At 43.6% G+C, this 19,082-nt stretch overlaps 2 protein-coding genes across 2 annotated transcripts; both read left to right on the top strand.

Annotated features, from left to right (window-relative positions):
• The first annotated feature begins 829 nt into the window (after nucleotides 1–829).
• LOC146498532 (dual specificity protein phosphatase CDC14AB-like) lies at nucleotides 830–11,697 on the top strand. The gene is made up of 4 exons (XM_085140093.1): nucleotides 830–1,317; nucleotides 2,376–2,466; nucleotides 7,798–7,864; nucleotides 11,525–11,697. The coding sequence occupies exons 1-4, from the start codon at nucleotides 1,272–1,274 to the stop codon at nucleotides 11,579–11,581; spliced, it is 261 nt and encodes an 86-aa protein (XP_084996219.1). The 5' UTR covers nucleotides 830–1,271; the 3' UTR covers nucleotides 11,582–11,697.
• Nucleotides 11,615–15,675, top strand: LOC146498531 (dual specificity protein phosphatase CDC14AB-like). Its single transcript, XM_085140538.1, has 6 exons — nucleotides 11,615–11,624; nucleotides 11,847–11,985; nucleotides 13,040–13,250; nucleotides 13,379–13,470; nucleotides 14,551–14,682; nucleotides 14,766–15,675. Exons 1-6 carry the CDS (start codon nucleotides 11,615–11,617, stop codon nucleotides 14,812–14,814), a joined length of 633 nt encoding a protein of 210 aa, XP_084996664.1. The 3' UTR covers nucleotides 14,815–15,675.
• Nucleotides 15,676–19,082: the final 3,407 nt, after the last annotated feature.

The raw sequence follows: 19,082 nt of genomic DNA, 5'->3' as shown, positions 1-19,082 counted from the left end.
GTTTGGATACACCTTCTCATTTTATGGTTTTTCATATTTACATCGTAGAAGACATCACAATGTGGAGTTAAACAAAAAAGTCTGAAAACATGTTTTATATGTGAGATTCTTCAAAGCTTTGCTCTCCCAGTCTCACCTTGTCCCAGCACAGAAACAGAGACACGTGGGAAAAGTGACATCTCATTACATGAGTTTGTGTGAGGCTAGTCCAACAGTGATGCAGTCTAATGGTGTGGAGATCTTCCAGTCAGTGGTGACAGGCCCAGCTCTGACAGCACAGTGTGACAGCACCGTGTAGCATATGGAGCCCTTTAGAGATCAATGCATGTAAACTGTAAGGCGACCCCCGTATCTGTAGTCATTCTAAATATTTCTGTTTAACAAGCAAACACTTGATTAGAAAACTAAGTGATGCAAGTGCAGACTTAGCTAGCGGCCTGTGAAAGTCACAGTTCAGTCAGGCAGCTCAGACATTTGGCACTCAGGACTTTGGCTTTACAGCTTTGGGTGATGGGAACAAACCACAGTGCAGTCCTCCATCCAACCTAACCCAGCTCTCATCATAGCACAACGTGTGGAAGAGGGAGGCCACTCAGACAGGAGAGAAATGCCATCAGCATAGATGACTTTGTGCTGTTACTTTTGTAATGTTCACACAAATACAAATAAGCAAACGGTGCATTTTGTAGCAGCCTTGAAATATATAAATAAATATAAATATAAATATATATAAATATAAATATATATAAATATATATATATATAAAAATATAAATATAAATATATATAAATATAAATATATATAAATATAAATCCAGTTTATATTACTGGGAAAGGGGATTTCTGTTTAAATCCAGCTCCAGCAGGCTTTGGCAGCACGGCCGGTGATGTGTGCGTGCGCGCGTTTATGTGACCATTGACTGAGCATGTGCGAGGCAGCAGAGAGATCATCGCTGCCACGACTCTGGGCTGTCCTGTAAATCTTCTACTTGCTGGGATATTCGTTGTAGTTCAGGCATGGAGGAGCGGAAACCTCTCGGTTCAGGCGCAGTCCGTGGAGCGGAGCGACTTTGGAGACTTTACGCATGCTCCTCATCAGCGGCGGGCGGGGAGACTTTAAAGTTGGACCCTTTTCATTTACAGTAGTGACGCAGGTGAAATGCTATTCTGTAGTGAACTCTTGATATTTCTGGAACATCTCGAGTGGTCTCACAACAGATAAGAAGAGGACAAACTCACTCCGGGACACTGTGACCATTCCCACTGTAACAAATGGCAGATGGATATGAGCAGGCCAGCTCATCAGAATTTATTAAGGGTAAGTTTAACATCAGTGCTGGGATGTAATACTGCATAATGGTTTTCTATAAGAAACTACAGCCTGCAATATTTCCATGTGTGTGACTGAGAGCGTGGACATAAATACACAGCACTGACCTGCTCGTTCATTTTGGCTCATTTGTTCTTTCAAACAAAGCTAAACCAGTATGATTCAGTGTGAGCTACACTGACCACGATGGTCTCCATCATGGGGACACTAACCAAATAAGAGACGAGGACATTTCTGATTATTTTGTAGCTTCTTCATCAGCACTGTGCATTGTTGTGGAGAACAATAACTCTTGACAGGACTGTGGGGGCAGCTGGTCGGCCTTTGGCCTGGAGGATGCTGGATCGTTTTCAGCTGTGTCTGCTATAATTAACATGATATAAAGTGTAACAGCTGTGCATTAAGACGGTAAAAAGAATCCTGGTAAAGTGAGTCCATGCAGGTGCAGGTCAGCTTCACAGCCTTTACACAGCAGCTCGTTTCCAGGAATAAGTTTTTCTCTTTTCAGCTATCACTGCAGAACTTTCCAGTTTTACTGAAGCTGCTTCACTCATGAGTACATGTAAAACTACATGTAGCTGAAAGGTTCAAACTTACAGGCTAACAGTTGGCAGGTTGTAGCCCAGTGTCCCACAACTCATTCACTCATAGAGTCAAATAATACAGTTTAGTTAAAGCAAAGAATTACAAAGTTTATTACGTTTATGAAGCCACGACCCATCGTTCTCTAATCTGGTAAAAAGAAGCATTTCAGTAGTGCGAGGATTAAGTTTGGCTAAATCAGGTTAAGTAACCAGCACCAGTGTGTCATGTAAGGACGGAGATTTGGGTCCTGCCTTGGTTTCAGCAGCAGTTAATGAGGGGAACTGATCCTGTGCTGTAACCGAGACACCAAAAATACCTGGATACAGTCAGCAGCTCGGTGTGATCGGGACAAGAGAGCGTTATCGCCCTGTATCTGAAGCCAGGACTGTCTGTGAGGCTGAATGTAACCTGTGTGTGTGTGTGTGTGTGTGTGTGTGTGTGTGTGTGTGTGTGCACCACAGACCGCCTGTACTTTGCCACTCTGCGGGTCAAACCTAAGAATACAGCCAACACACACTTCTTCAGCACGGATGAGGAGGTCATATATGAAAGGTAAGCTGTGATCTAGTCTGATCCCCAATTCTGACGTACCGCCGTCTGACATCCATTTAAAGTGAGTCCGGATGTTATCATTCACATGCTGATATTATAGTTGGTGTTGTTCTTGGTTTAGCTGAATGTTCATTTAACAAAATACTTTCTGTACCATGTAAAAGTAAACTCATGACTTTCTATAACAGCAACAAGCATAAAACATTCAAAGTGACTCAAACTCTGATGGCTTCATGTCATCTGTCCAGTAGATCTGCAGAGATCTGCAGAGATCTGGTCTCTGTGGCTGAGACGGCTACAAGTGCCTGAAGGAGATCTCCAGCTTCTTCAGTGCTTCGGGGTGTCTCGTACTGTTGTGCAGTAAAACGTGTAGTGTGTGAAGCTTCCTCATGATTCTGCTAACCAGCTGTAGCTGATTATGTCAGCCGAGCTGGTCTGAGAGACACGTGGAGCTGAAGGTTCAGTGAATCCTGCAGATTCACTCAACAAACACACGAATGGCTGAAAAGTGAGAAACGCTGCGATGTCATTGCCACTGAAAGTCTCCATGGTAACAGTCTGCTCCTGCTCACTGCCAGCACACGCTCCTACAAATCATTTCTTTCTGATGCCTCTTTTGTAACAGATGAACTTTGTTTGCCTCCGTTTTTGTTGTTTCGTGTCCTTTAGAAATTCCTTTGACCTCATCAATATCCCACCTGTTCATTTCAGAGAGACACGCCTTTTGACAGTCATGGTCCTGTCCTTCCTTGACTTCTCATCACTGGTCTCTGATTACCATTATACTGTTAGAGGAAGTCCACTGCTCCACCCGGAGGGATGGTGTCCTGGTTCAAACTGTGGTCTTTCTAGTTGGAGTTCACACGTTTTCCCTGGTTCACAGTCCAAAGACATGCATGTTCATTCACGTTAGCTTAACTGGTGATTTAGTTTAGTCCAGTTTTATTTGTATAACATCAGTTACATCCAGGCCCTTTGTAGGTAAACAACCTACAATATTAGAGAGAAAACTCTAATTGGACGATTCCCAACGAGCAGGGCCGGGAGCAGTGGGACGGTAAAACTTCTAATAGGTGGGGAGACCCTGAAAGAACTTCCTTACAGTGCCGCCATGCCGCCTGGATGTGAGCAGGAAGCTGCTTCCTGTCAGGACAGCTGCTCTGGCCACCACGAAGACTATCAGAACCTGGCCTGATGAAGCCTTACAGCAGCTGCAGGACTGTCTCCACACCACCAGGACATTCCTGAACATCCAGACCTGGAGGTGTACTGTGTCACCTGGTCTATCCCAACCACAAGCCCTGGATGACCGGGGACGTCCACCGGCTGCCTTCAGAGTGAGTGACGGTGCAACGAGGCATCTGAAAGGCCAAATCACAGTACAGGTGGAAGATCACCTGGACAGCAACAACAGCAGGCAGGTGTGTCAGGAGGGCAGCACATCACCGAGTACAGGAGCAGTCACAGAGCTGATGCTTCACTAGCAGAGCAGTTGAATCACTCCTTGTTTTGAAGTGCAGTCACCAGAGGCACGTATCAATAAGTCCATCCTCACTGTGGAGGAGTGTGACATGAGACACACGCCGTCAACCCTCCAACAGGAACAGCTCATACGTCAGTGAAGACATGAAGTCCACATACTTGTGGAGAATTTCATCCAACCCTGTGTTGTCATGTTGATACATTTGCACTGTTTCTCCATGAAAATGTCTGTTGATGTATCACCAGTGTGACTGATGTCATAAACCAATCATCTGGCCCTGGCCTACTCTGTGGTCATAACCCCTGACTGAGCACGCACGAGTTATGGTTCCTTAAATGATCTGCATTTATTTTAGGATATAAAATAGTTTTAATTATACACCCTTTATACACCGATGAGAGACAGATCAGAGGTGAATCAGCCTTGGAAAAATGCTCCATCTATGCGTTTATATGTGCCCTGCAAATTGCAGCTTCATACTGTGGATGTTCTGCTGTGGAGCTGCAGGCCACCACAGTACACAGGGCTGGGTGGAAACTGGTTTCCAGCATTTCCTGACCTCTCAGGACTTTTTAGGAACTCTAAGGCTACGTTCACTCTGCAGGTCTTGATGCTCAATTCAGATTTTTGGATCAAATCTGATTTTTCTCTCTGCTTGTTCACACTACAAATAAAATGTGACAGCAAACGCGCTCTAGTGTGAACGCTCAAAGCGGCCGCATGCACAAAAGAAGACGTCACACACAACTCGCTCTGTTTAGACCCAGAGCAACAGTATTGTTTGACTGATGGTCTTAATATAAAGACTTCAGACTTCACGTTTCGTTTTTTTGCTTTAAGTTATTTTGTTATTTACATAATAATGTAAATAACCTAATAATGATCCTTATTGCTGTTTTAGAGGAGCGCTGCTTCAAAGGATAGTTGCAGATTTCTGTCAGAATCTGCAGATTATACAGTACAAATAAAATGTTCACGTTTCTCCAACGTTGTCTTCCCAACAGTTTCACTGGATGGACAGGAAGTGTTCGCGATGTCTTCTCCGGCGCTGATAATTGGCGTCTGTCTTGTGTCAGTGACGTAAAAGACGGATTTAATGCGACGTGACCATCAAACAGCAGCTTTCTAAAACATCAGATATGTATCGGATTCAGCACCACATACGAAAGTGACCCAGATCGGATTTGAAAATATCGGATTTGTGCCGTTCACACTGTCACACCATGATCAGATAGATGGTCGCAGAGGGTCAAAAAATCAGATTTGATGTGCTTTCGCCTGCAGTGTGAACGTAGCCTGAGTTCCTGATGCTCAACTCTGAGCATCAGTATCATGGGATATATCACAGTTTCAGTGTGTCTGTCACAGAGCGGGTGTTTGAGCTGTGATTAACCGGGGAGGTGGTCTATGAGTAAACCTGAGATGGCTTTTGTCACAGTGGAGTGAGCCGTGTGGAGGAAATAAAGGAGGATCCAATTGCAGGCAGTCGTGAAGGTGGTTTATTGAAGACAGAGCACAGGGAAAAAAGGGCAAACGAAGATTAAACTAAACTATACTGGGAATAACTAAACTAGTAAACACAAAGCAGAACACGAGCATGAAGGAGGGTGGCAGAACACACGGGTGAAACATGGCAGATACACAGACGGACCGGCAACGACAGAAGACACGACTTAAATACACTCAGAGAAACACAGGGAGATCACACACAGGTGGAAGTAATTAACGAGACGAGACAAGGGAGGGAACACAAGAAATCACAAAGACGCAGACTGGACACAGATCAAGACCCACAGCAAACATGGGAACACAGAACCTGAGAGCAAAAACCAGAATCACAGAAACAATAGATAAATAATAATAATAATCAACAAAGCACCAGAGAACAAAAACGATCCTTCAAAAATAAACCAAAGCAAGAGAACTCAAAATGCTGGGTCGACCCCAACGTGACAGCTTTCAGTGCTTGTTTGACGATCTTTGAGATCCTCTTGCTGTCATTCGTGCTGTTGGCCGACTTACTGAACAGCAGTGATGATGAGTAATCTGGTATCCAATGCTGTGGTGTTAGGGAAAGGACTTTATAGAACCTGATGTTCTGCTGTAACAGTGCTGACTTGCACCCCTGCTCGTCTGTCATGTTCCAGCCTTGATAACAGTTTTCTTTTCTGCAGCAGACAAACGGGATCTGAGTTTGGTTTCATTGAGTGAAACAAAGCTGTGAGCTTCCTCTGACTCCATGTCTGCATTGTGTGGGTTTTCTAACGGAGCATTTTATTATAACCAGATGAACAATGTCACCGACTTCACCTGTCAGTGGGGTTAGTTTTGTGGCTGATTTGTGTTGTTGTTGTAATTGTTGAAAGCTCCTCCATCTCTCGCTGTGTGTTGCAGTTTTTATGCAGACTTTGGGCCCCTCAACCTGGCCATGCTGTACAGATACTGCTGGAAACTCAAGAGGAAGCTGAAGGTAATGCAGATGAAGGTCTTCAGACTCAGGGCTTTGTTTGCTGTATAGACATCATTTAGAAAACGTGTTACGCTCTTATTTTGAAAGGTCTTTGCTGTGATGGTGTGTGTGCACTCCTCTGACAGTAGACTCTTATTTTGAAAGGTATTTGCTCTGATGGTATGTGTGCACTCCTCTGACAGTAGACTCTTAATTTGAAAGGTCTTTGCTCCGATGGTGTGTGTGCACTCCTCTGACAGTAGACTCTTATTTTGAAAGGTCTTTGCTCCGATGGTGTGTGTGCACTCCTCTGACAGTAGACTCTTATTTTGAAAGGTCTTTGCTCTGATGGTGTGTGTGCACTCCTCTGACAGTAGACTCTTATTTGAAAGGTCTTTGCTCTGATGGTGTGTGTGCACTCCTCTGACAGTAGACTCTTATTTTGAAAGGTCTTTGCTCTGATGGTGTGTGTGCACTCCTCTGACAGTAGACGTTTATCTTAAATGTATTAATGCACATGTGGTGTTTCACTGATTATTGATTATCATTATTGGTTTATAGTCTTTCACAATGTCTAGAAAGAGACTGGTTCACTACACCAGCTACGACCAGAAGAAGAGAGCCAATGCTTCTGTTCTCATTGGTGCCTATGCTGTAAATATCCTTTCATTTGTCCATCACATCATCTGATTGCCCGTCTGTCTGTCCATTATTAGTGATGTAGTTTAACTCTGCCCTGTAGGTGATGTATTTGAAGAGAAGCCCAGAAGATGCCTACAGGACTCTGATAGCAGGAAACAACACAGGCTATATGCCGTTTAGGTACAGGCTGCTGCTTTCTACGAGACAGCACTGCATGCTGGGCTGTTGTCATTACATTTACTGAGACACTATTCTTCTGTCTGTTACATCCAGCTTTGCTTAGCTTAGCATAAAGACTGCAAGCAGGGTAACAAGAAGAAACTCCACCTAGCTGGAAATTATTTGGCGACCATGAAGGTTCCAGGAGGTCAGGAAACCTCATCAAACCCACACTTTTAAGTTTGGGATGGGAACATTTTCCCGTATTATTGTAGGGTTTTTACTGCTGCTGTGATTTGGCACTATATTTATAAAACTGAATTCAGAAATTTGAATGAATTGTTAACAGTTTATGAGCTCTTAGTGAGCTTTAGCGGTGCCAGTGGGTTGATTTCATTCATCTAGACTGAGCTAACGTTCCCGCCCCCCCCCCCCCCCCCCCCCCAGTCCTGAGCTCAGCTAAACAGCTGCTGCTTAGTTTTTACACTCTTAGTGATGCTTTCTGTTTATTTACAGTGCAAACGAGCCTGAGAACAGATATGATCTGAACCCTGAGAACTACACTGTGTGTGTTTGTGTGTGTGTGTGTCTGCCACAGAGACGCAGCAGTTGGAGAGTGCTCTTTTAACCTCACCGTCCTAAACTGCTTACAAGGAATCCACAAGGTAGCAACAACGTCTAACACAGATGATTTTAGTAAAATTAAAATGACACTTATTAACTTCATTTTGGTCCTTTTAACCTCATTTTAACTTAAAAATCCCAGTTTGAGCCACATTTGACATTGTTCTCCTCTTATTCTGTAACAACAGTAATTGAATTCAGTTTTATTCATAGCACTAATTCTAAGCAACAGTGACTTCAAGGTACTTTAACTTATAAGGTAAAGACCCTACAGCTCTGCACTAGAAGTATACACTTGGCAACAGTGGGAAGGAAAAACTCCCTTCCAACAGGACGAAACCTCCAACAGAACCAGGTTTAAGGAGGCAGCAATTCACTGTGACAGGTGAGGGGTGAGAGAAGAGAGCAGAGAGAACTACAAAGGAGTTTAATAATTACTAATGATTAAATACTTCAGTGATGTACAAACACACAGGAATTGAAAACAAACGACCATCAACGTGTCTTTTAGAGCCCATTCCTACAAAACTGCTCAAAGAAGTCCTGCCATTAATGAATTCTTCGATCTTAAATATGATCAACCTATCTCTAATAATCAGCTATGTACCACAGGCCTTCAAGCTGGCTGTAGTTAAACCTTTACTCAAAAAGCATCTCTAGACCCAGCAGTCTTAGCTAATTATAGGCCAATCTCCAACCTTCCTTTATATCAAACATCCTTGAAAGAGTAGTTGTCAAACAGCTAACAGATCATCTGCAGAGGAATGGTTTATTTGAAGAGTTTCAGTCAGGTTTCAGAGCTCATCACAGCACAGAAACAGCTTTAGTGAAGGTTACAAATGATCTTCTTATGGCCTCTGACAGTGGACTCATCTCTGTGCTTGTTCTTCTTGACCTTAGTGCAGCATTCGATACTGTTGACCATAATATCCTATTAGAGCGATTAGAACATGCTGTAGGTATTACAGGTATTGCACTGCAGTGGTTTGTATCATATCTATCTAATAGACTCCAATTTGTGCATGTAAATGGAGAGTCCTCTGGAGTTCCACAGGGTTCAGTGCTAGGACCAATTCTGTTTACATTATACATGCTTCCCCTAGACAGCATCATTAGAAGACATAGCATACATTTACACTGCTATGCAGATGACACCCAGCTCTATCTGTCCATGAAGCCACATAACACACACCAATGAGTTAAACTGCAGGAATTTCTTAAAGACATAAAGACTTGGATGGCCGCTAACTTTCTGCTTCTTAATTCAGATAAAACTGAGGTTATTGTATTCGGCCCTGAAAAGCTTAGAAATATGGTGTCTAACCAGATTCTTACTCTGGATGGCATTACCTTGGCCTCCAGTAACACTGTGAGGAACCTTGGAGTCATTTTTGACCAGGACATGTCCTTCAACACACATATTAAACAAATATGTAAGACTGCGTTCTTCCATTTGTGCAACATCTCTAAAGTTAGAAATATCCTGTCTCAGAGTGACGCTGAAAAACTAGTTCATGCATTTATTACTTCCAGGCTGGACGACTGTAATTCATTATTATCAGGAAGTCCTAAAAACTCCCTGAAAAGTCTTCAGCTAATCCAAAATGCTGCAGCAAGAGTCCTGACAGGGACTAGAAAGAGAGAGCAGATTTCTCCTGTTTTGGCTTCCTGTTAAATCCAGAATTCAAAATCCTGCTCCTCACATACAAGGTCTTAAATAATCAGGCCCCATCTTATCTTAATGACCTTGTAGCACCATATCACCCTATTAGAGCACTTCGCTCTCGCTCTGCAGGCCTACTTGTTGTTCCTAGAGTATTTAAAAGTAGAATGGGAGGGAGAGCCTTCAGTTTTCAGGCCCCTCTTCTGTGGAACCAGCTTTCAGTTTGGATTCGGGAGACAGACACTATCTCTACTTTTAAAATTAGGCTTCAAACTTTCCTTTTTGCTAAAGCATATAGTTAGGGCTGGACCAGGTGACCCTGAATCCTCCCTTAGTTATGCTGCAATAGACGTAGGCTGCCGGGGGATTCCCATGATGCACTGGGTGTTTCTTCTTCACTCACTATGTGTTAACAGACCTCTCTGCACTGAATCATCCTTGTTATTAATCTCTGGCTGTCCTCACAGTGTGTCTTTGGTCCTGTCTCCGTCCCCTCAGCCCCTCAGCAGTCAGATTGCCGCCCCTCCCTGAGCCTGGTTCTAGTGAACATGTGTTTCTGTTAAAAACGAGTTTTTCCTCCCCACTGTCACCAGTGTGCCTGCTGGTAGGGGTGGTCTGATTGTGTTTCCTCTGTATAACTGTAGGGTCTTTACCGTACAATATTAACTGCCTGAAGTGACCTTTGTTGTGATTTGGTGCTAAAAAAAACTGAACTGAATCTGTGAAACCACTGCAGATCACTATAACACTAAACATTTCAGCCCTTTGGGGGGAGTTGTGCTTTTGTTGTGAAAATCTGTTCCTGCTCTTTTCCTCTGCAGGCATTACAACATGATTTCCTGGATTTTGAAAGGTTCAGTGCAGAAGAACATGAACATTATGAGGTAACAGACTGCAGAGTGCTGACTGTGCTACAGGTCGATATCAATGAAAACAGGAACAGGATACAGTAAGAAATAAGTAACGTACTTTTGTTTTCATCCAGTTTATTTGCAGTGCTGTTAGTAACACAGTCAGGGCCAACCAAGGGCTCGTACGATGTCCAGGCCTGCCTTGGTGCACGCTGTACTTCCTCAGTTTCTCAGTTAGATTGATCCATAACTCACCCGTCCAAGTGATAGACAGTCAGTGAAGTAAAGGTCAGCTCACCTGTGTCCACTGCAACAAAACTGATTTCCAATGAAAGGTAAAAGACCGTATGTGTTCATTACTGCAGTGGTGGTATAATTAAGGTGTTCTGGATCCATGTTTTTAACTGATATGTCGCTAACCTCTATCACAGTCTTTCTTTCCTTTCTTTTTGTGCTTTTAGCGAGTTGAAAATGGAGAAATGAACTGGATCGTTCCGGGAAAGGTTCTGGCGTTCAGTAGCCCTCATTCTCGTGGTAAGATAGAAGATGGTGAGTCAGAATCTCTAAGCTAAAAGCTAAAAGCATGCCTCCAAACCAACATCAGTGCTCACGTTGCTTGGCCTGACAGAAGGCCTGTGCAGCCCCTCAGTGCCTGCACGTCCTGAGCTGAGAAGAGCTAACCTTACCCTGCTGTCTTCTGATGGCGTGTATTGTTTCCTGCTTAGTGCTGTCATGTTGTTACGGCTGGATTAGACGAGCCTGAGCCCTGCAGTGGCTCGGGGTTTCCCATGATGCACTCATGCTTCTTCATCACTCAGCTCTTTTTACTTCCTGTGTATTTACACCACTTTGCACGTAGTTATTATTCCCCTCTGGCTCTCCAGTCCGTCTCTTGTCCTGTTGTCCTCCCCTCACCCCGACCACATGTGGCAGATTGCTCCCCCTCCCTCAGCCTGGTTCTTGTTAAAAGGGAGTTTTTCTTTCCCGCTGTCAGCAGGTGCTTGGGGCCGTTCGATCGTTGAGTTTTCTCTGTATTTAACGTGTTTACCTTACAATATAAATCAGTTGACACTACGTCATTGAATCTTATTTTACGTTTGCATTAAGAGACAGGACTTGCATTAAAAACAGACCCTCGCTGATTGAAACGTACGACGTAACTCAGTTGTTGTTGATTCTGTCTCCAGGTTATCCCCTCCACACACCCGAGGCATACTTCTCATACTTTTGCCAAAATGACGTAACGACCGTGGTTCGTCTGAACAGGAAGTTGTATGATGGCAGGCGGTTTGAGGATGCAGGATTTGAGCACCACGACCTCTTCTTCCTTGATGGGAAAACGCCCTCTGAGCTCATCGTCAGACGCTTTCTGCATGTGTGTGAAAGCACAGACGGGGCAGTGGCAGTGCACTGTAAAGGTAGGACTGCAAGTGTTTATGTATGTTTAATTGATGTCATTTATTTCTTTTATCTTAACTTTGTCTCTTTAAACACTCCATCCATTTACAGCTGGATTAGGTCGCACGGGCACTCTGATTGGCTGCTACCTGATGAAGCACTTCCGGTTTACTGCAGCCGAGGCGATTGCTTGGATCAGAGTCTGCAGACCTGGATCTATCATCGGTCCACAGCAAAACTTCTTAGAAGAGTGAGTTTGTGCCTCAGCTGTGACGCTCAAACCAAACGCTCCAATTTGCGTGACTCCAAAGGTATCAGTCGGAGACAATCATTAAGCTTTAGTGCCGTTCATGAAAGTACAGGAGTAATGCTTTCCAGATGATGTGCACACAGACACGTCTGCAACACTTCATTGGGATAATGTCACAAAACACAAGCAGACGGCAACTTCACCTCCAAGGTGCACGGAGAAAGATCTGACGAGGTGAAGACTCCAGTCACAGAGTATTAGGGAACCATAACGTGTTAGTGGCCTTCATCAGGGTCATTGCGTTTATCTGTGAAGGTGTGATTGGTCCACTTTTTCTGTTTCCAGTCTTTTTTATTTAAACACAAGCTGTTTGACATTTTGCAATGACCCAAAAGGCGTTGGTCACTGAGTACAGCTATTCTCTAATACTTCGAGTGTCGCTGGAGTCTTCACACGAAGCACAAGTAGATCAGGAAGTAGATCAGGAAGTAGATCAGGAAGTAGATCAGGAAGTAGATCAGGAAGTAGATCAGGAAGGGTTTGAGGTGTCACCTTGGCCTTCAACGTCGGCAGATCTCAATCTCATCGAGCATCTGTGAGATGTGCTGGACAAACAAGGCCCGTCTGTCCTTAGGCTGTGGCATCTATTGCTGTTACCACACAAGATGTTTCTCCATGCTGAGGTCATGGTTGGAGCATGCTGGAAATGTAGTAAAAGTTAGAAGAGAAGCAAAAGGTGGAGGTCAGGGTGGGGCATTCCCCAGGGTGCCCATGTGCAGCTGGTGGTGACTGCAGCAGTGGGAAACTGGCGGATGATAAATCAAATCGAATTAAAAAAAGCCTGAAACTGTGTTACTGCTGCAGACTGCAGTCAGCTGGTTTCTCTCCTCAGCTCTGGACGCACACTTCCTCCTTACGCCACAGTAGTGCTCTGTTGCTAATGGCTACTAGCTTTGTGTGTCTACTTACACGCTAAACCAGGATGTTGAATGTTATACCTGCTAAACATGATATCACAGTTAGTTTGTGGCGTGTGTTTGATGTTTGTGTGCAGGAAGCAGCGCAGTTTGTGGGTTCAGGGTGACGTGCATCGGTCTAAACAGAAGCTGGTCCAACAGAGACGGAGTCGGCAGCAGCAGCTGCAGCAGCTTCACCGCTCTGACTCTGTGCAGGGAGGCAAACAGGAGGCAGTGTCCTCGCTGCTTTCCAGCATGGATGACCTGTCAATCAACACCGTGCTCTGCAAGTCATATAGCTTGGATGAGGTCAGCGGTGTGACTTCATAGCACCTTTTTTTAATGGTTACTGCAGAATTCAAACAGGCTACTGAGTTCTGATCACAATGTTGTGTTTTCATGCTGCTAATTGTGTCTTTCTTTCTGTGTCTGTGCAGAATAACTGCAAAGAAGTCAGTCTGACACAGGGAGACGAACTGAGAGCACTGAAGGGAAAACGCCCACCGAGATCAGCGTCATCCTGCTCAAGGTACCAATATCTGTAATTTAATTAATGATAAATGGTTATTGTGGTCAGTGCAAGAGACACGTTGAGAATTAGCTCAAAACAAAGTTTCTATTAACAAGGAGATATAATAGACACCAACATGTTTTTGTGGATGTCAGAAAGTACATAAGTGACTGTTGTCGAATGCTTTGTTTGCACGCTGTCTAACAGACAGACTGGACTGCATGAAATCCTGCTGTGTTCTCATCTGTGCAGCGTAAATGTTGTGTATAACCTGCTCGAGCTCATGCATCCTTTTTTGTTCTTCGGTTAAACTGAAACCTAAATGCAACAAGAGAAGTTGTTGTCTTTGGATACTTTAGTTAATCATGAGTGAGATTAAGGTTGTGGAGGTTGTCAGAGTATTCCTTCTACTGCCTGACAGTGTCCTCAGTTGGAGTCAGCAGGCCTCCATCTTTACTGGACACCGTGTTGGTAGAGCACCACTTCCCCCTCCTGACGGTTTGCCAGAATCGCTCCTCCTACGCCCAAGTTTTTGCTGCAGCCGCGGCCTGAGCTGCGTTTCGATTGGCCTGCCCGCTGCCTCTGCTCTCCACCCGTGGCTGCCGCCAGACACACAATCAGTAGATAATACCTCTGCTCACTACAGTTTTTGTTTTGGTCCCTGAATCCACGGCCCAAATATAGCAGATATATAAGATGCTGCCATAGTTCAAGAAACATTTCATAAAAAGTAAATAGTTACAAATCGGGGATATGGGAGCTGCGGCAAAAAGAAACCAAAGGACGACCACGAACCAAACTCACAACGTGCTTCTCCTGTAAACTAACATCACTAAACTGCTAACCTGACACAACCAAGAACTGGGCTTCCACGGAGGTTAACTCGAGGTACCTCCCACACGTCGAAGCGTATTTGTCTCTTGTCTCTTGTACAGAGTGTGTGTGCAGATGTTGATTCCTGCAGTGAGCGTAGAAATCATCAGAAGGATTTTTGGAGAAGTTGTTCGTTGTGCTTGTTTTTGTGAAGGATCAAGTTTAGTATTTGCTCTTGGATCACACACACACACAAATATGAGGTGTTCTTGTTTTCTGTGTCAGGTTAAACCTGTCCAAGACTTCACACTGCTCCATCCTCCCTCCCCTGAAGCCCTCCAAAGTCCACCTCACCCCCTCTTCTACTAAAAAGCTGAGACGAAGTTCCTCTACCACCACTGCTCCGCAGATCAGGAGGTTGGTGTCTGTGCTTTTGTTCCTTACTAGAAGCACATTATAATAAAACCAATATAAAATGTGATGTGCTGATGTCTCCACAGTCCCTTCAGCCTCACTGTGTTCAGCACCAGGCCAGCACTGATTCACTGACTTCACACTTGGGACGTTCTGGTCATGAATCAGCCCAGCTGATGATGGACTCGCTGGAAACTGGATCAGCTCTCTTGCACCTTTAATAGGCTGTAAATCCTTTTTTAGCCCCAATAACTACTTTTGGTTTTGACAGAGCCAACAGTTTGTCACCACTTTAACTGGTCACGTGGCCCATTCTGTGATAACAGGGCCGACACCATAAATCATCACGTCTCTTGGGTATAGCAGGCAGGTAACTGTAAAAAACTGCTGCTGCATATTGCAGATATAACATCTGCTAGATGCTGAATGTCCGTTGTCACAATCATTTTGCTGGAAGCAAAGGACACGTGCAGGTGCAAACACCAAACAACGCTAACAGGGGATAAAAGGTCGTGGCCCGAGGACTGAGTCAGACCATCGCCAAGAACAGTCTGGGTGCTTCTGATAAACGGCTGCTGCCATTTGTCCATCCAAAGTTCAGAACCACAGGATGTAGACGGCCTGAAGCAACGTCTTGGTTGCGGAAACACAGACCTTTAGAAGTCGTACCAAAATCCACGCCCACTTTGGCAGATCACAGGTTTCTTGGCTGCACATGATGGACCTAGCTTATTTGGCACATTGTTGTAATGTTGTCTCCTCATTTTCAGTACTTTAGTAACCTGGTTGGGTTAGAGAACCATAGCAAACCACATCTTTTGTAAGAGATCGGTGCACATTGTTCAAGAATTAACAACTGGATGCAAAATTGTCTTGCAAGACCAAGAGTGATACACTGCTTCTGCTATAGATGTTATTTATATTTTCCAAGATTTCATCGATAAAGTATGACAAACTTATATTTGTTGGTCTTTTAATGTTCGACATGCTTATAATGCACTTTGAAAACCTCTGAGCACACATGCTAGCAATGAAAGACACAGAACAGAGGCAGCAATATAACATAGCTAATATTAACAGTGCAGTGAATCCTGCTTGTGCCGTGATATTCAGGACTGCAAACCGAGCAGCATCACTGACTTTCAGCTTGTTGTGTTTGTGGATAAATGACTGACTTTAATTATCCATAAAATCATCACATCTCTGTAAGATTAAGGTCAACTATACTATACATACACACACGAGGCTTTACAACCAAGTTATCGCTGAAAGTACAAACATCACTAATGTTACAAAACTTTGCCGCCATGTGGCCAACAGCAATGTTTTAATGTTCTTTGTTATTAAACATTCGCACATAAATAAATGACGTCATATTCAGTACTTACTTTTGACAGTTCACTCTTCGGCCGCTCCCTTCTGCCATATTTTGCGGCAAAATTATCCGCACCCACCGCTGCGCTATGAATTGTGGGATATATGGGACCACGAAGCGTGCACCGGACCACGCTGGATATTTGGGGAAATCGACGGTGCATTTGGATTATGCATTTGAAGTACACTTCGAATTGGGACAGCCGTCGTCGCGTGGCGGTGACGTAACCGCACTTAAAATGCGTACTTCAAGCGTGCAGACCCTGAATCGGGACACAGCCAATGTGTGGACATGTGCTTTAGTGATGGGATTTCCGGCTCTTTTTAGAGAACCGGCTCTTTCGGCTCCGAATCGGCTCTTCAGGTTGTTTTGTTGCTTTAATTAATTTATTATTAACAATAATATAAAATTATGCACAAAAGGAATTACTAATGTAAAAAAAAAAAGTGGTTTTATTTATATATGTTTATATATAAATATATGCGGTGGCCCCTAGAGACAAAACACGTACAAACTCCAAAACACATTTCTAGCATGAACTGAACTTCAAAACAGAGCTACTAGATCACTTAAATTACACAATTGAAAGCATGAAAGCATGTGTGTATTGTTTGTGTATTTATACACAAGAATTCATATATAGTCAAATAATAAAGAAATAAATAAATGTTCATTTATCTGTTATTACCACACACCAAATCCGGTCGTTGGCACTTGCTGGCTTGTGTAGCCACTAGGTAACAAAAGTTCAACACGTCCCCCTAGCATCCTGGAGCACTTCTGTTGTGTTTCGTACGTGCTTCGGAGTTTGCACGTGTTTTTACGTGTTTTGGAGTTTGTACGTGTTTTTACGTGTTTTTGAGTTTTTACATGTTTTTACGTGTTTGTAGGTGTGATGGAGTTTTTACGGGTTTTGGAGTTTTTACGTGTTTTGGAGTTTTTACGTGTTTTTACGTGTTTGTATGTGTTTTGGAGTTTTTACGTGTTTTGGAGTTTTTACGTGTTTTGGAGTTTGTACATGCTTTGTCTGTAGGGGCCACCGTAAATATACTTTTATTTATTCACTCCACATAAAATGTAATAAATAAATCAAATAATACAAAAATCAACTATTCACATTTCAACTTTTAACGATTTAAATTTGCAGCTTTTTCCTTTTACAAATTTAAAGTGAAACAACACAAAACACTGCAAACCACAACACAATTAAATATAAATTAAAATATGAAAACAAAAAGAAGATGCATATTCTCTGTTATATGGACCTGCATGAATAAACTTTCTGAATCCTTTATCATCTGCAACTGAAAATAGTTGTGGATGATTACTATACCTTTCTAATGTGACGTTGTTGTCCCTGGCTCGCTTTCTCTCTCTCTCCCTCCCGCTCTGTTCCTGTGCTACTGACTGTAACTACCGCCCCTCCCCCCTCTTCCCAGCTTAAAGCACAAGGCTCACGTGCTGAGTGAAGCGGGAAAAAAGTGCAAGAGAGAGGGTGAGAGGAAAAAAAAAAAAAAACACGGCTCGCAATAAGGAGCCGGCTCCCGTCGTTCACGTCAAAGACCCGGCTCTAAGAGCCATTTCGTTCGCGAACGACACATCACTAATGTGCTTGCACGCTAGTGCATGAGGAGGGACGGATTTTATGTTTTACCTCTCCAGACACCTTTCTTTTTTTTTTCATAACCTTTTGCAACGTTATGGGTTGTACGAACACTGTGCTATGTTTGTAAACACTATGTTTGTTAAGCTGCAGCCGTTCAACCGGGCTTATATGGTTGACGAAGAGAAGGTGTATTAAAGGAAACACTGTGGAATTCCCAATGCCAGTGTGAGCACTGCTATCAGTGAGCTTAACGACAGCAGTTAGCATCATTTCAGTGTTTCAGTCATAAAAACACTTCCTGTCTCTGTGGTGGTTACACTGACATCATGCAGTTTGTGCTTTGACCTCCAGAGGGCGACAAATCAGCACAGACAGAGAGCTCCATTCAAACTTTGCTGCCATCAGTAATAATTCTTCAAATATAATCATCAGTGTTTGAGCAGCTATGATATCAGGGACAATCTAGACATGTGTGACAATACTGAACATGTCACATGACACACCTTAAACATCATGAGACCCACTCTCAGTCTGCACTTTCATTCATGACTTCAACAGGTTGAAATGAGCTTTGAAGAAACATTCAGTGAAATAAATCTTTCATGGATTCATGTGAGCAGCAGATGAACTTTGTACCAACAACATCTTCAATAACAGAGTCTGAATGAAGCTCAGGTGTTGATGCTGCTCACTGATTGGACGGTTGATTTCAGCTCTGCTCTCAGTCTTTCCTGCACAGGTGAAGGTAGAAAGTGTGACTGGATCTATAGACTGGAAACAGAGAAACATGCTGAACATCTGAAGCTTTGCAGCAGAAATGTTCATGTTACAAATACAGCAGAGCTGATCTGGGATCAGTGTGTTCACACCTGCAGCTACAACAAGGTTTCACGTCTCCACACGTCAGCATGTGAACTTTACTCTGACTCAGTCTGAGCAGCCAGACCGCATATTTTTAAAGTTAACACATCAGCACACACAGAGCTGAGCCCCTCCCACCTGTGCTGAGTTTCAGGTGGAGTCCCGCCTCCTTCCAGGAAGCAGCTCACCTGTGTGTCCGTGTTTAGTGTCCAGGTGTGGAGTGGAGCTTGTTGTTGGTTTGTGAAGAAAGTGTAAGTTTGCTTTGTTTCCTCCTTTAACAGTTTGTCTTTAGGAACTTTACTGTTTGTTCAGCTCATGTTCGATTTCTTCACACAACAAACTGTGTGTGTTTGTATTTCCGGTCTCTCCATTAAAGTCAGTGTGTAATGTTTTCCTGGCTAACATCAGCTGTGTGCAGCTTAGTTCCAGCACAAATCTGCCGCTCCATAGTTCACGGTAACGGACTCACAGCTGGACCAACGAGGCCGAGTGTGTCCGCCACTCTGAGCTACGTTCGTGTTTGTGTACTTTGTGAGTTCACTCAGAGTCCACAGAGAACGC

The sequence above is a fragment of the Neolamprologus multifasciatus genome, chromosome 18, assembly GCF_963576455.1.
Source record: "Neolamprologus multifasciatus chromosome 18, fNeoMul1.2, whole genome shotgun sequence".
Lineage (NCBI taxonomy): Eukaryota > Metazoa > Chordata > Actinopteri > Cichliformes > Cichlidae > Neolamprologus > Neolamprologus multifasciatus.
This window is presented reverse-complemented; position numbering and strand designations above follow the sequence as displayed.

Coding starts and splice junctions, on each gene's coding strand:
- LOC146498532 (XM_085140093.1), top strand. CDS start 1,272: ATGGCAGATGGATATGAGCAGGCCAGCTCATCAGAATTTATTAAGG. Junction 1,318..2,375: donor CTCATCAGAATTTATTAAGG/GTAAGTTTAACA, acceptor TGTGCACCACAG/ACCGCCTGTACTTTGCCACT. Junction 2,467..7,797: donor GAGGAGGTCATATATGAAAG/GTAAGCTGTGAT, acceptor TGTCTGCCACAG/AGACGCAGCAGTTGGAGAGT.
- LOC146498531 (XM_085140538.1), top strand. Junction 11,986..13,039: donor CAGCAAAACTTCTTAGAAGA/GTGAGTTTGTGC, acceptor GTTTGTGTGCAG/GAAGCAGCGCAGTTTGTGGG. Junction 13,471..14,550: donor TCAGCGTCATCCTGCTCAAG/GTACCAATATCT, acceptor TTTCTGTGTCAG/GTTAAACCTGTCCAAGACTT.